Source organism: Natrix helvetica (genome assembly GCF_964273705.1).
Source record: "Natrix helvetica genome assembly, chromosome: 6".
NCBI lineage: Eukaryota > Metazoa > Chordata > Lepidosauria > Squamata > Natricidae > Natrix > Natrix helvetica.
Window position 1 is genome coordinate 34,450,280 of NC_138553.1, and position 15,134 is coordinate 34,465,413.

The 15,134-nt window shown below is 41.5% G+C and overlaps 2 protein-coding genes across 8 annotated transcripts; one reads left to right on the forward strand and one right to left on the reverse strand.

Moving 5' to 3' along the window:
* Positions 1-795: 795 nt before the first annotated feature.
* Positions 796-7,131, forward strand: TMEM140 (transmembrane protein 140). 4 transcript variants are annotated; one of them, XR_014175748.1, is made up of 3 exons: positions 1,933-2,586; positions 2,844-5,625; positions 6,059-7,131. XR_014175748.1 is itself a non-coding variant. In XM_081957904.1 (2 exons), exon 2 carries the CDS (start codon positions 2,851-2,853, stop codon positions 3,460-3,462), a length of 612 nt encoding a protein of 203 aa, XP_081814030.1. In that variant the 5' UTR covers positions 796-1,176; positions 2,844-2,850; the 3' UTR covers positions 3,463-7,131. The 4 variants fall into 4 exon arrangements, 3 of the variants coding, with proteins under 3 accessions (XP_081814030.1, XP_081814031.1, XP_081814029.1); XM_081957904.1 differs by lacking the exon at positions 1,933-2,586 and adding an exon at positions 796-1,176 and having other exon boundaries at positions 2,844-7,131; XM_081957905.1 differs by lacking the exon at positions 1,933-2,586 and adding an exon at positions 1,275-1,908 and having other exon boundaries at positions 2,844-7,131.
* CYREN (cell cycle regulator of NHEJ) lies at positions 6,858-11,226 on the reverse strand. 4 transcript variants are annotated; one of them, XM_081957909.1, is made up of 5 exons: positions 11,104-11,120; positions 9,745-9,882; positions 9,000-9,123; positions 7,759-7,825; positions 6,858-7,402 (listed from the first exon to the last, which is right to left on the reverse strand). In XM_081957909.1, exons 3-5 carry the CDS (start codon positions 9,119-9,121, stop codon positions 7,172-7,174), a joined length of 420 nt encoding a protein of 139 aa, XP_081814035.1. In that variant the 5' UTR covers positions 9,122-9,123; positions 9,745-9,882; positions 11,104-11,120; the 3' UTR covers positions 6,858-7,171. The 4 variants fall into 4 exon arrangements, with proteins under 4 accessions (XP_081814035.1, XP_081814034.1, XP_081814037.1 ...); XM_081957908.1 differs by lacking the exon at positions 11,104-11,120 and adding an exon at positions 10,830-11,097; XM_081957911.1 differs by lacking the exon at positions 9,745-9,882 and having other exon boundaries at positions 11,104-11,226.
* Positions 11,227-15,134: the final 3,908 nt, after the last annotated feature.

Below are 15,134 nucleotides of genomic sequence, written 5' to 3' on the forward strand. Positions count from 1 at the left end.
ACTTTTAAGATGCGTGAACTTCAACTTCCTATGGACTGAAGAATATTGGGAGTTGAAGGTTGCACATCTTAAAATCACTGAGGTGGAGAAGCATTGGCCGAGACCTCTGCCTGACAACAAATGACTTCTGCTGTCCTCTGCAGGGCCGCCGAGAGGATTAAGTGCTGGAACAAGACTAATATGGGCCCCCAAAATGCAATATGCACGCGCCCTTGCGCATGCACACACACACCCGTGCATGCATGACACCACGTGCATGTGCGTGTGACACCCCCCCCCCCAATGTGGCCCCTGCATGCTGTGGGAGGCGGGGCATGTGCTGCGGGGAGTGTGTATCACTGCTTTGCCAAAAATCCATGAGGTCACTGTTTCAACCTCTGCGTCAATATCTGCAGTTATTAAGTGAATTACATGGTCGTTAAGTAAATCCTCCTTTTCCCCTTCGTGGACCCCCTTTGAGCTCCATGGGCCCCGGAAGAATGTACCCAGTTGCAACCCCCCTTTCCTCAGGCCTGCCTCTTTGTATTTACAGAAACACTTATAACAGACCAGCTCTGAAATTTGGAGTTGTTGGCTCTTCTGTGTTTTGCGAAAGCCAGGAAGGACGAAATAAAAGCACCTAAAACAACCGGACATTTCTGCTTTGTCACCTAGCTTTTGCCCTCTAAATGACATATTAGAGCAGAGGTCTTCAAACTTGGCAACTTGAAGACATGTGGACTTCAACTCCCAGAATTCTCCAGCCAACTATACTGGCTGGAGAATTCTGGGAGTTGAAGTCCACCAGTCTTTAAGTTGCCAAATTTGAAGACCTCTGTGTTAAGAGTATTCTATAATTCTGTGAGTCTTACAGCGGCGTGCCTACACTGTGACGTAAATATTTAAAAAGCGTGTAAACAACAAAATGTCAAAGAGTTTCTGAAAGATGACTGGGTTCCCTGGCGAGATGCAGGAAAGCACGAGACAACAGACTCACCGGCCTCACCCACTGGAAGGAAACTATCCGACTGTGGAGAAACAGATAAAAACGAAACCGAAAGGGAAATCTGCTGACATTAGCACGTGATCCGAAAAATAAAAACAGACCAGGCTATAAACAAGGCTGTAAGTGAGATAGCCAGAGCTCTAAGGAGGTTCGCTTCCAGCAGTGGCACTTTAATCCCTTTGGATTCGCCGGCAAGTATTTTAACCTTTTTACTTTAATTATTAAATTATTAATAATTATTAAATTATTACTACTCCTAGTTACTAGTTTAAGCGTTCACGGGGTGTATGGCCATTGTAATACGGAATTAGAGATAGGCAAGATGACTCTTTAATTCTTCTCGGTTATTTTGCAATAGTCATGAATATTTGGCAGCCCCTGCCTCCGACGCCTCCCGATTGGGGCAAGAGAACGGAGGCCCTGCGGGTTTTCCAATTGAATTGGCTTCAACGGCGGGCACCCTAAACGGAAGCAAAGCGGTCTGGACGCCCTTTTCCCTTTCTTCTCGTACTAAGTCGGAAGATCTCGAACGAGGTCTTTCACCCAGCCTTCCTAATGCTCCGCGGATGGGATGGATTGCGCGTTGCCTGCGATTTTGAATATGTTCATCATACTTTCCAAACAGTAGATTTGTTTTTCTCTTAATGCCTATGACTAAAGTTGCCTTTTTAAGGCAAACTTAATTCACCCGTAGATCTTATCTTCAACCTAAAGGGCATTCTTTGCCTACTGAATTTGAAGGAAAAGGCTGCAATATTGTATTACAGGGTGTAAATATTGTACACATGCTTATTCTACCTTGCAAAGGAAGCATGTTTAGTCAGTATCCAAATATAAGAGCCACAGGAGAAGAAAGCCAATGATTGTTATGATTTGCTTTAGCTGCTCCTGGTGTAAGGGACATGTTGCCTATGAAACTGGAGGTAATATATAACTAAATATTTCTAGAACTATTATCTAGGAACTTGTATAATTACCACTTTAAAACATTTTCATGCTGTCAGCCATTAGTAAGTATTGTAGTGAATTCCATTTTTTCAGGCATCTTCTGAGAAAGCATCTTTCGTTGTTGTGAATTTTCTACTGTTTACTATTACAATCTTCATAATGTGCTAGACTTGTTTTCTTAATCCCCAGGATATCAACTGACTAGACTATGATGGTTAAAATTCAAAATAGGAATCTGAGTAACACCAGCTTGGATTATTTGTAATATCAGATTATGAAATATGAGGGGGAATACCTATTTGTTTCTCCTTAACATGCCTAATTTTATAACTCTGTTCCTTTTCTGTTTTTACTGTTACTCCCCTTTAAAAAAATTGTATCCAACAGTATAATATTTCTTACCAGGGAAAGGAATTGGAAAAAAAAACCTCCAACATTACATTTGAAATCTTTTGTTAACATAGTTAACCTATTTAACTAGGGCTAGGAGCTAGACTTGGTCTTTGAAAGCTCTGTTGTAAGCATGTACAAGCAAATTAAAAGCATTCAAGTTCATTCCATTTCTACAGTATGAAATTCTTTTTTTATCATTTACAAATTACAATTTGTAATAACTTTTGGAAGTCTCAGTGGCTGCATCCAAACATTTCCAGGTGTGTGAATTATCTTGTGTATGATATATATCTACCAACGGTAGATTGTAAACCATTGCATATGGCTTGATATTGTGTGAACTAGGCAAATTGTAATTTATTAAAAACACACTTGATAGTAGAAACATGGTTAGAATAAGATTGTTATAACATTGTATAAAACTGGTCCCTAAGACAGTTGGGAAGTATGTGACAAAGTGGAGACATAGTTCCTAGAAGCCAACCTGACTGTTTACTTTGTTCTGCTAGGTATTCAGGTGCAAAATGCAGCTGAAGATCCAAGAAACCATTGTTGAATTCATTAAAGGGTTAAGAGAGACAAGCTACGGTTCCTTCCTCTTGTACCTGAGTCATTTCTCCCTTATCATTGGTTATAATGCTTTGCTATTTTATGCCCTTGTCTGGGAAGCTGGGAATATCATCAACCTTCCCACCAAAAGAATTGGCTTCTACAATTTCTGTTTGTGGAATCAGGCGGCACAACTGGACTGCCTCATGATCGAAGAAATAGAGAAGTTGGGAATCAGCAAGTTTGCACTGGTGCTATCAAGATTCTGTGTATACATCAGCCCGGTTTTGTGTCTCTTCAGTGCCAGTACAATCATGCAGCAGGCCCTGTGTTTCAAAGACAGAGATGGGTGGAAACTGGCTCAGAGTCTTCTGTCTATTAGCAGTGTGAGCTTGCCTATTGGTTTCCTTTTGTTTATTTTTCCCAGTCAGAAATGGATTACAGTCTCTGAACTCAGCGAAGGATTTGCAGCCCTAGTTGGAGCTTACATTTTACTTCTCCTCCACCTGCTCATAATTACCCTCTACCTTGCAAAGTACAAAGACACGCTTCATAAGAGACCCTTTTCACTGCTGTCTAGAGCCTAAGAATTGGCCATGCAACACCATCCTCTGTTTATTTATGGTTCAGTGAATTGTGTGTGAACCTAGAAAACTGAGTTCAATAAATCTTAGTTGGATATGGAATAACTTCTGTGACAAATGTGAGGCAGCATCTGAATGTAACACACACACAGTGAGTTGAGTGGCAGAACCAGTGCAAAGATACCTTCCAAGGCCTGAATACGTTGAATTCAGAGAATATTTCCAATCTAAGTGAACTGGAAGGGAAGTAACACCCTTAACACATACACTTAATGCATAGCTTCCCCTGTTTCAAACACTGGAAGACCAACTATAGCTCTCTCAAGAGGAACCACACTTAGATTTAAGAATGTACAAAGTTTGAGGAAAGAATTAAGGTAAAAAGGAGTAAAGCATTTGAAGAGTCATGAAATCGTCCCACAAACGGTTTTAGTCTCTTCTATTTTTGGAGCACTGCCCTTGCCATAAGAAGCCTGGTATGGCCTGTAAACTGAAAGAGAGAGGGGAGTGGGGGAGAAAGAATTTCCGTTGCTGAAAAGGATTGTTAGTTGAAATCCTAGCACATAACAGAAGACATATTCAGTTTCCACAAATATGATAGGTATATCTCAGTATTTTGTTATTGTGCAAATAAAATGGTGGTAAAATTATCTACATACCAATGTATTGCCGTTAAATCCTTAAATGGGAAGTTTTGCTTTCTCTAGAGTTCTAATTGCATGTGAACAATGATATTAATTAAAACTGAATTGTTTGTATTTTTATATTAGTATATGGGAAACCCATCTTTCGGTTAAGTAATTTGTAAAGTAAATAAAATGATTTCAATTAATAGATGTGTCAGAGTTGCATTTGTAAATAGCAATAGCTTAGACTTATATACCACTTCACAATGCTTTACAGCCCTAAGTGGTTTACAGAATCAGCATATTGCCCCCAACAATCTGGGTCCTCATTTTACGGTCCTTGTAAGGATGGAAGGTTGGGTCAACCTTGAGCCTGGTGAGATTTGAACTGCCAAATTGCAGGTAGCCAGCAGTCAGCAGAAGTAGCCTGCATTCTAACCACTGTGTCACTGCTGCAGCATGTCAAGGACGTTTTTTTCTACATAGCATTTTTATATCCCTGTCTGATGGATATTAGCACAATACTTTTTTTTAAAGAACTATATGTCCCTGATCTGTGGTTTACAGCTACCACATGAGTAATAAATGCACTGAGATCATTCCTCGGTTCTTAGTCATAACCCAGCTAATTGTCAAATGGTCTGAATATTATTGGAGAAGACACACCTATTTAAAGAATACCGTACATAATAGAACCTGATCCAAAAATGCATGTCTCCAGGGTACTTGAGCACTTAGCAGATTTTTCCCGATTATTGTATTATATTCTTGCATTATATGAGTTTAATCATAAATTAAAATACAGGTAATTCTCATTTACTGACCACTCATTCACCTACTATTCAAAGTTGCGATGGTGCTAAAAGAAGGGCAATTACAACTGGTCCTCAGAGTTCTGGCTGTCACAATGCCTCCATGATCACAATTCAGGTGCTTAGCAGCCAGCTTGCATTTAACAATGGTTGTAAGAATCCCAGGGTCACATGATCACCATCTGCAACCAGCCCTGCCAGCTTCCCACAAGCAGCAATGAGGAAGCTGCCTCGGTTTTGGGGCTCCCAGTGTTTTCTGTGGGAAACAGGTATCTCTGTCTCTTTGTGTCTCTTTCTCTCGCTCTCTTTTTCCCTCTCCTGTCTTCTCTCACTCTCCTGTCTCTTATCTTTCTCTGTCTCCTCTCTCTCTCTCTCTCTCTCTCTCTCTCTCTCCTGTCTCTCATCTGTCTCCCACTCTCCTGTCTCTCATCTGTCTCCTCTCTCGTATGTGCGTGTGTGTTCCCTCTTAAACCATTTCCAAAAATGGGGGGGTTGGTTGAGTTTTTTTGCTGATGTTCTTCTTCTTTGGGTGCTTTTTACCATGATTTAAATCAAGAATCATTTCAGGTTCCCAGATAAATGAAGTTCTTTCATCCCTCTGCTGTAGCTCCCAGTTGACTGAACCCACCACTGGCTGCCCCTTGCCCTCCCCTCCCAGTCTGGCCTGAGAAGGTTAAGGGCAACAGTGGGGGATGGAAATTCCCTCCATATTCTAGAGCGGGAGCGAAGTCCCCCCTGTATTTGCCTCATCTTGCGGGTGCTTCTTCTGACCCTTGTTGGTGCTGCCTGCACCTCGGTCGCTCAGGGAGATGCACAACTTTCTCTCTGCCCTGAGACACTGGCCCGGCCAGGCTGCAGACGATGCTCCATGTTGTAATGAGCTCCAGGATGAGGAGACGACACCATCTCCTTCACTGTGAAGTGCACTAAATTTAAGTGTGCTGTGTAAGGCACTGTGAGAGCAGCGGGCAGGCCATGGGGGCGGTGAGAGCAGTGGTGTTGGCAGCAGCTGGGCTGGGCCAATGTCTCAGGGCAGAGAGCAAGTCGTATGTCTCTCAGTGCGACCGAGGTGCATGCAGCACCAACAAGGGCTGAAAGAAGTGCCTGCGAGATGAGGCAAATACAGGGGTGCTTTGCTCCTGCTCTGGAATATGGAGCTAGTCTCCATCCCCTGCCATCACCCTTACCTTCTTAGGCTAGGCAAGGAGTGACTGGGAGGGGAGGGAGAGGGGCGGGGCCAGCCAGTGATGGGTCAGCCGACAGGGAGCCACAGCAAGGGGTCATAAGAGTCACATGTAGCTCCAGAGCTACGGGTTGGTGACATCCGCATTACATCATTAGCATTCTTGAAGCCTTTTTCTGCCAGAAATCTCATACTTTGTCGCATGTGCTCGCAACACCCCCTCCCTGGCACCAGGCCCCCTGTGCACCCTGCCTCATCCAGAAGAAGTCATCTTGGCCCTGCCACACTCACACCCCAGCAGCCATTGGTTCAACTGTTGGCCTGTTTGCAAGTTATCTAGGACTTCCCAATGACTTTGTTGAAAACTGACCGTAAGTTGTGAGGGCCTAAACGACAGCAAAGGGGACTGTCAGGATTGCCATCACCAAGCGATGCAGTCATGTGATGTTGCATTTTATGACTGCATTACTTTAGCACTGGAAATTCCAGTCCCAATCACTGTTGTTAAGGAAGAAGTACCTGTTTACAAAATGTAACAGTGCTGAAGATTGGATATTTTGCTTCTGGGAGCCCAAAATTAGAAAAATAATTTTCTGAGTCAGGAATTAAGTCAGATACTTCAGGAAGCTGGAGGTGAACACTACTCTATGACTGGATTCTCACAATTTGCTAAGCCAAAACATTTGCTTGTTTGTAAGCTGGTATAAACTTAGGCACATATACACTGAATTCAAGTAAAAAACTGTAGCTCTTAATTTAGTATGAAAATGGCCAGTGTAAAGAGAAGAACTACTTACATTTATTCTTTAAATACAAAATTCAAGTCTTCAAAGTCAAGAAAAAAAGTGCTTATCGAACCAGGGAACCCAGTGGGAGATTCCTCCATTCTTCTCCCAATGCACCCCATTAAATCTCCAATTATAAAAGTAGATTTCCAGAGTCTCTCCTCCTAATCAGTTATTTCATGAAGTCCTGCCGTTGTGATTCTCCATTACTTCACCTCTGGTATACAAGCCACCACTATCCTAGCTGTATCTCCTATTTATCATTTTTTTTAAAAAAAAACTAGATGTTGCTTATATATGTTAAAATTATGTAAAGAAAATCTCCCTGACATATTTTAAGGAGTCATCATCTTCCTCCAATTTGGTCTCCTCACTGCTACTTGAAGAAGCTGAGTGATCTGGAGGTGTGGATGGTACAGGAGGATCCTTGGCGATGTTGACAGCAGTCTTTGGAAGGTGACCATCTATCAATTCCTGTTGACGCTCTTGAACCTTATCTTCTGATGAAACCACATCACCTTCTATAGCCTTGCAATTCTAAAAAGGAAGCAATCATATTTTCTTTCATTTTGGGATCAAGACACCAAGTTTCTCTCTCTGCTATCTAAATAAGGATAAATGAGAAGCTTGATGCTTAGTAGAATAACTACAATCATGCCTGGTTGATAAATAATTCTCTGTGGTCAAAAGAAATGTGCCTGTGTCCTTGAACTTATAAATGAGTTTGATCACCTAGTACAATTGGCTGTACTAGGTGATTCTTTTTTACAATTCTCAGAGAGGAAGATATTCTGGCAAAAATTAAACTGAAGAGCTGCAGCCTCTGTAAGTGCAGGTAATCATATAGAAAAATGAAGAAGTTGCTACATGGGCGACATCTTTACATTGCTCACCTCAGCTAAAATACAAAGAGCCATGTCGACCAACTCAGCTTCATTCATACAATACACAGTTTCAGTCCTATAAAAGAAAATCATATTGTAAAGTATGTACAGTAAGAAGGAAGATCAACCCTCCCTTCAGTAAAAATCAATTTATAGACAATCAGCAGATATCAGAAAATGCACATTAAGTCTTGTCAAATTCTCTGTAGCCTTATTCAGTATTTCTTTCTATTTCAGTATAACTATATATTTTTAGCCCTGGTGTCAGGAAAAATAGCAAAGACCAATTCATACACCAATCAATTTTTTAAAAAAAATTACGGTCAAAGACCAGCATTATAAATAAAAGCATTAAAAACAGCAACAAAATAAAAACAAAACCAGACAAAATAATACATTACAATTAGTGGTAGGTTACCAGCGGGCAGTGAGTCTGCCTAATTTTGCATATAGCATTACAAAATTTGGTGGCATTCAAAGAAACTATTTCATACTTAATTGATAACAGCAGTTGTAGATAAGAGATCCGTACTTCTCAGGTATTTTATTAGGTGAGGTGTTACAAAGTGAATCAGTGAATCCTTATAGAAGATACAGTATAGCAGGACATGAGCTGTCATTTCAATGGCCTCTTGTCCACTGGGACAACCATCTCAAATATTTTAAAGTTCTTTCCTATATCTCAAACAGCTCTTCACCATGATCTGCCTTTATTTTTGTGTAACCAGTCCCCCACAATTTCTGTACTGTATAACAAAATTGTGGCTGTTGTTTATTTTTAGTTTCCTACTCTTCACACTGTAAAGCTTTTTAACATTTAATCCTAATGTAACCTCAACTGAATCTAAAATATAGTTTCTCACAACCAAGCTTTCAAGATATGAGTTTAGCTATTTGGGATGACATATTCTGTAAACAGTAAAAACATAGTAAACATCTTTTTAATTAGTCACAAACTGATTCCATGGACTATATTGGATGTGTGTGAGTATGCACAGATACATGTGTGTGACTATTTAAGGGTATAAAAACAGAGAGATAAAGCTGAAATCAAGAAATGTGATAGTTCTACAATTCTGGAGAAAATCTATTTATGTAACCACTAAGAGTCCACACTGATCGGAGTCTATCAATAGCTCTACACACACATCACACATAACCCTCATCTCAATCCAGCCTTTGGGAGCAGAAAAGGAGGTTTAGAACAACCTATTCTTCTCTGATTTTTAAGAAACAGGTAGGCAGCATACCTTGCTAAAGCTGTCTTTTTTCTTCTCTTTGACCTCATTTTTGTCCATTCTTCTGGTTCAGCTACATTCTTGGTCATCCATGCTGGGAGGATCCTCTTCTTTGCTGCCTCAGGGGAGCTCATTTCTGTTCATTAAAAAAGAACAACAACAATTTGTGCAACAAGAACACTTGAAATTAAACTTTGGCAATTGAATTAAGGGTTCCATGCAGCCTACTGTTCCTCTCCAAGACAATGTTTACACATCTCAGCCATTTGGTACTAACCATAGGAAATAACTGAACTGGCAGCAAACAAAGCAATTGAAACTACTTTTGGTGCATCAACCAAAAAACATACTGGCTCATCTTTGCTATGGTCAGCTAACACTTTATTTTATAAATATATTAATTAATAAATAAAACTATGCAATTACACTCCAGAGTTCCTAGAGATTGTGGGAGGAAAGTTAAGTATCGCCCACTCCATCTGTGTCCCCATTTCAATAACTTGAAGGTACAAGCACATATGTAGAAAAAAATAACAGATGGAGTTAGACAGCTTAAAATATTCTAAATAAAGGACAGGCACTGAAGGTTTTTATGTTGCTTCAATTTGCTCCCACTCAGCCCCTTCCCCCCACCCCCAATGTTCATCCTTGGACCAAAAGATCTTCAAAAGGTTTTCTGCTTCTAGCTTCTACACAAGCAGTTCCTGAGTCTCTTGCTTTAAGAGTTAAGGAGACAATCTTTACCCCTGCTCCTTACCTGTAACAATCTGAATTTGGGGGTTTATAGAGACTTGTGGGTCATTCAATTCCTAAATCGGGCCAAATCCACCCAGTGTTGCAACTTGTCCAATATTAAGGATCTCTCCACTATCTCCCATGGTATTATGCTGCAAGTCTAAATAGAAAGAACCCCCCCCCCCCAAAAAAAAGTGGGAGTTCTGGATGAGAACCAACATTAGATTTTTCAGGCGTCGAATATTTCAGAGATTTATCGACATCACTAATCACAACAGGCAGGGCCGGATTTTCCTATAGGCTAACTAGGCTTCAGCCTAGGGCAGGGGTCAGCAACCCGTGGCTCTGGAGCTACATGTGGCTCTTTCGTCCCTCTGCTGCGGCTCCCCGTTGCTCAAAATATGCAACACAACCGCCAATGTGCGACACACATTAGCACGTGATTTTTTTTTAGCTTTTCGAACCCCGGTAGGTAGACCATGGATGAATCCAAGAAAAGTTTCAGAAGAAAACAGAATGCTTAATTCAACTACATATGCTAGTTCTGTGGCCGCTCAGGAAATAGTCAGGCACGGGAAGGATTTTGTGGCTTCCGGAGTTTTGTTTTCTGTGGGAAACGGGTTCAAATGGCTCTTGGAGTGTTTAAGGTTGCCGACCCCTGGCCTAGGGCCTCAAGATCAAGAGGGGCCTTTTATTTTTATTTATTATCCGTGCCACATTTTTTATAAAGGTTAGTACCAATTACAACATGTTTCATTTAATATATTGATATATATCACAGTAATGATGTATTTCATTATCTCTCATGTAATTTACAAAGTTAAAAATGGGAGGTGAAAGGGCCCCATAAGTGGAATAGCCTAGGGCCTCTTTTCATCTAAATCCGGCCCTGACAACAGGCAATCTTACTCCTTTGCATTATCTACTTGGAGCCATAACGACCAGGCACAAGAATAAAATTAACAGATTAACAAGAGTTGGAAGGGACCTTAGAGGTCCAACCCCCCCCCCCCAAAGCAGGAGACTCTACACCATTACTGACATGATACAAAGCCCCCCCCCAAAAAAAATTACCACTAGTGCAAATATAAAGAAAGGCGCGAACACTGTTGTGCACTAAATTCACTCTATATATAGCAAGGTTCACTCTACTCCATGATGACGCTTATTCCCAAACCACTTCACAAGACTTCAGGCTGAATCCAATCGCTCCTAGGTCCTCGTACGAGAAGCTGCGCAGTTACTCTTTTAAATATCCGAAGCTAGGAGGATCCGGAAAACCAATAAATCCCAGTTTTTAAAAGAAAAAGAAAAAAAAGACCACGGGGGCGTTTACTCGCCCCGCGAATCAAGATGCTTCGCGTCGCTCGCCGATGCCCACCTTGGAAAGCCGGAGCAAGTGCGGGGGCTTTCCTCGAAAAGTGCTCATAGAAAGCGGGGGGGGGGGGTGAGGCACCTTCACCCAGCACACCTCCAAGCACAAAGCAAGGGCACAAACCGCCACTTCCTGCTGTCAGGCGGGGGGGGGGAGGGAGAGGGGGCGGAGAGATGAGCAGCGGCGGGAACGAGGATTTACTCCGTCGTGTTACTTGCACACCAGGAGCTTCTGGGGCTTGAATTTCAAGGAGGAACTCGGAAGCAGAATGAGACCTGTGTTAAGTAGACTAGACTAGAGCTCTTCGCGAGAAGGGAGAACAAATGATCGAAACCAGTTTAGTCCCGTCCCCCCCCCAAACTCGGCACCTTTAAGATGTGTGAACTTCAACTCCCAGCATTCCTTCAAGTCCACACTTTAAAGGTAGAGTTTGAAAACTCACGTGTAGCCCGTCCTTTGAACAATTGCCACAGTTCCTCTTTTGTATCATTTTCATAGTTGATCTCCCAAATGTCCACATTTTTTCATTTATCAAAATCCTATACTTTTTAAGTGATGAAAAGGGGTTTTTTTTTTCCAAAAAGTTTTATTGGTTTTTTTAAAACATTTATAAGGAAAAGGGTAAGTGGAATGGTTACAAATTTTGGCAGTTGCAAGTGTGGCAGATGCCTCCTCCCTCCAAACTCATAAGTTACATCTAAATATCAAACATTAATACATAATCATAAAAAATCAGCATATTAATTCTAGAAAAAATAATTTTCAATCAGTTTATATAGTTATGATATATAGTCTAGATATAATTTCATTATTACTTTCGGTCTGTTTATAACATTGTGGTTTTCTTATTCATTTTTGTGATCTGAGCTTTCTTAGTGTTTCCCCTTCACCCCCCGCTGGCAGAGCTCCGGCCCCTCCCGTGTCCTGTGTGACCGTTGTGGTATCTTCTGTTTTTTCTAGGTTCGCTTTATTTTTTTCCATAAAGGCCTGTGCCTCTATGGGTGTGTTGATTCTGATTCTTGTCTCCTCCCAGAATATCAGCATACCTTCAGGCATCAACCATCTAAACCACACCCCCTTCTGGTATAATTTATTTGCCAATTGCGAATAGCTTTTCCTTTTTTCCCTAATTTTTTGGGGAATCTGCTTCAGGATGATTATCTCCCTGTCGTGGTATGTCAGTGTTTGCTCCCTTTGTACACCCAGAATTTCATCTCTTGTGGTTTTCCTAAGGAATTTAATATGAACCTCCCTGGGTACATTGTGTGTTCTGGCATATGCTGAATTCACTCTATAGACCAGATCTATCTCCCATTCCATCTGCTGCTTATCTTTGTGTATGTATTCAGCTAGAATATTAGTCATAATGTCCCTTATGTTTTCCCCATCAGCTTCTATTACATTTTGAAATCTAAGATAAAAGGACATTCTCTCAAACTCTGTTTTCATTTGTTGGATATCAAGTTCTTTGTTCCCCTTCTGTAAAGCCTCTACCCCCCCTTTCGCCTCCGCCACCCCACCCTCCACAAGGTCCAGTCTCTGTGAGTTCTTATAAATTTGAACTTGATTCTCTTTAATTTCATCTTTCATTTCCCTTAGCTGTTTCTTAATTTCCTCCTGGCCCTGTGAAATTTGTTGAAGCATTTGTTGAAGGTCTATCTCTGTAGTCTTAGGTTGCATCAGTTCTGTTATCTTTGACTGTGTGGCTGGACTGGATGTTGCAGATGTTGGAGCAGAAGTGGCAAAGCCAGGTTTTCCAGGAGCTGGTCTTTTTGGAGACATGGTTTATAAAACAAAGAGATCAGTCAGTGTAGAAACTGGGCAGCTGGAGAAGTAGAGCAGGCAGGCGAGTCCAGAAGGCAGAGGATCCAAACAGGTGGGAGTTTCTTTAGTCACTCTAGCAATAGGTGAAAGTTTTTTCTCCAAAGAGTTCAAAAAATAACAATCCACAAGAGATTCCTCTGGGTGACTCGGAGACAAAGACCGGAAGCCTGAATTTTAAAGGTGGAGTCAGGTTTCACAGTTCATGAGGACAACGGAAGTGTGCCATCTTGCCCTGCCAGCTTTGGGCTCAGAGGCATAGAAAATTTTAAAAGTTCAAAAAGTTCTCAGGTCATCAATAAGTTCTGGATCTAAGTCCCATGAAAAGCACTTTTACTGGGGTGAGGCATCGTTAGTTGGCTCTCCCCCCTCCTCCTTCCCCAGGGGGCGAGAGCAGAATTTTAACAAGCCGCTTGTCCAAGGGGGGGGGAATCCCCCTCCCCTCTAGCCGCTCCTCAAAGAGTAAATCCGAAAGGTTAACTTTTAAAATTACTGAAAAGCCTTTCAATTCAAAAGTAAGGGGATGAAGGGAGGAAGCATCTCACCGCACTGCCGCTGCTTCCTTCAGTTTTGCATTCTCCGATCGGCATGGGGCGAGACGCAGGCGCGTCCTCCAAAACTGCTCCCCGGTGCCTGGAGCAAAGCGGAAAAGCCCCCACCAGCCGCCGCCGGTGCCAGAGCCTTCCGCGAGCCGCTCCTTCGGCAGGGCGCCTCTTTGGGGCGTCCTGTGCCCCCCCGAAGACGGGGGAAGCCCACCGAAGAGCGGGAGCGGGCAAAGTCCTTGCCCGTTGCCGTAGCCGCCGGAACCGGAAGTCGTGATGAAAAGGGTTTTGATGTGCAAAATTTTTAAATATACTTGACTTTTCCTCTAAGAGATCTGATATGCATTTAATTCTTCCCCTTCATTTCATATGCTGCTTACACAAGGCATTAAACTATACAATAGCTGTACAGGTAATCCTCAACTTACAACAGTTCATTTAGTGACCATTCAAAGTTACAACGGCAATGAAAAAGGTGACATATTCACATTTATGATCTTTGCAGTATCCCCATGATCATGTGATGAAATTTCAGATGCTTGGCAACCGGTTCATACTTATGACCGCTGCTGTGTCCCAAGGTCATGTGTTCAACTTTTGTGACCTTCTGACAAGCAATGGGAAAGCCAGATTCACTTAACCAGGTTACTAACTTACCGATATCAACGGCAGTGATTCACTTAACAACTGTGGCAAAAGGTCGCAAAATGGGTCAAAATATGTTTCACTTAGCAACAGAAGTTTGGACTCAATTGTGGTCATAAGTCGAGGAGTTTTGTTTTAATGAAATTAATGTGGTTGGTTCATGATTTAGATTAGGGTTTGTTTTAATAAACTTAATGTGGTTGATTCATGATTTGGTGTGCAATGTCAAGCCATTAATAAACCATAATTGTTAACCATAAAACTTGTCATAGGAATGCAGCCACATTGAACTCCACATGAGTTTTGATTTACAGGAATGCTTAAGTATGGAAATTGCACATCCAACTGAGATTTCAAACCGTTGCAGTGTGGATGCTGCCATTTGAAATTCTATCAGCTTAATATTTTTCCTCCAGTGAAAAAGACCTTACCAATAATGACAATATTCAGCCTTAAGAGGATCATTCTGGGCTCCCCTCCCCCACTTTTTAATCAGTCTATATTGCACTGCCATAAGCATGCCATGGTTGCAATGGTGCCAATTCATCTATCTCTGCCCTAACAAAAATAGAATGATTCTAAATTATTATAGGCTGTAGGCCTGAACTTTTGTCCATTTCTTTCAACTATCTTCAGTACTTGCCAAACCACATTTATTACACTATTGTTCACCTTTTGCTTGGAATTCTGTTGTGTTCAATCTGTTACGGCTGAAGGCCACAGCTGTGCCTCCTTAGATGTATTTCTAAGAGTAACTGCATTTGGTGAACTCAGGCTGATGACCAAGAATACAATTCATGATACAAGTACATCTAAAAAATTATGGACTGACATAAAAGCAATTCCAAGGTATCATATGCTGGTGTTTTATGTGTTTCACTGTGTAGTGTATTCTTATCCTCTCCAAATGTGCAAATTGCTAGAAATGCAGAAGGAAGGAAGCCGAGAGTTCTATAAAACTCTCGGCTTGCTTTCGTAACAGAACTTAATTAGGATGAACTGATTAGTAATAAACAGATGCCATTTCAT

Excerpts from the sequence above, each read along its gene's own strand:
- TMEM140 (XM_081957903.1), top strand. The coding sequence starts at position 2,504 with ATGAAATTCTTTTTTTATCATTTACAAATTACAATTTGTAATAACTTT. Across the intron at positions 2,587-2,843 it reads CTGCATCCAAACATTTCCAG|GTGCAAAATGCAGCTGAAGA; the intron begins GTGTGTGAATTA and ends CTAGGTATTCAG.
- CYREN (XM_081957911.1), bottom strand. The coding sequence starts at position 9,121 with ATGAGCTCCCCTGAGGCAGCAAAGAAGAGGATCCTCCCAGCATGGATG. Across the intron at positions 7,826-8,999 it reads AAAAAGACAGCTTTAGCAAG|GACTGAAACTGTGTATTGTA; the intron begins GTATGCTGCCTA and ends TTTCTTTTATAG. Across the intron at positions 7,403-7,758 it reads CTCTTTGTATTTTAGCTGAG|AATTGCAAGGCTATAGAAGG; the intron begins GTGAGCAATGTA and ends CTTCCTTTTTAG.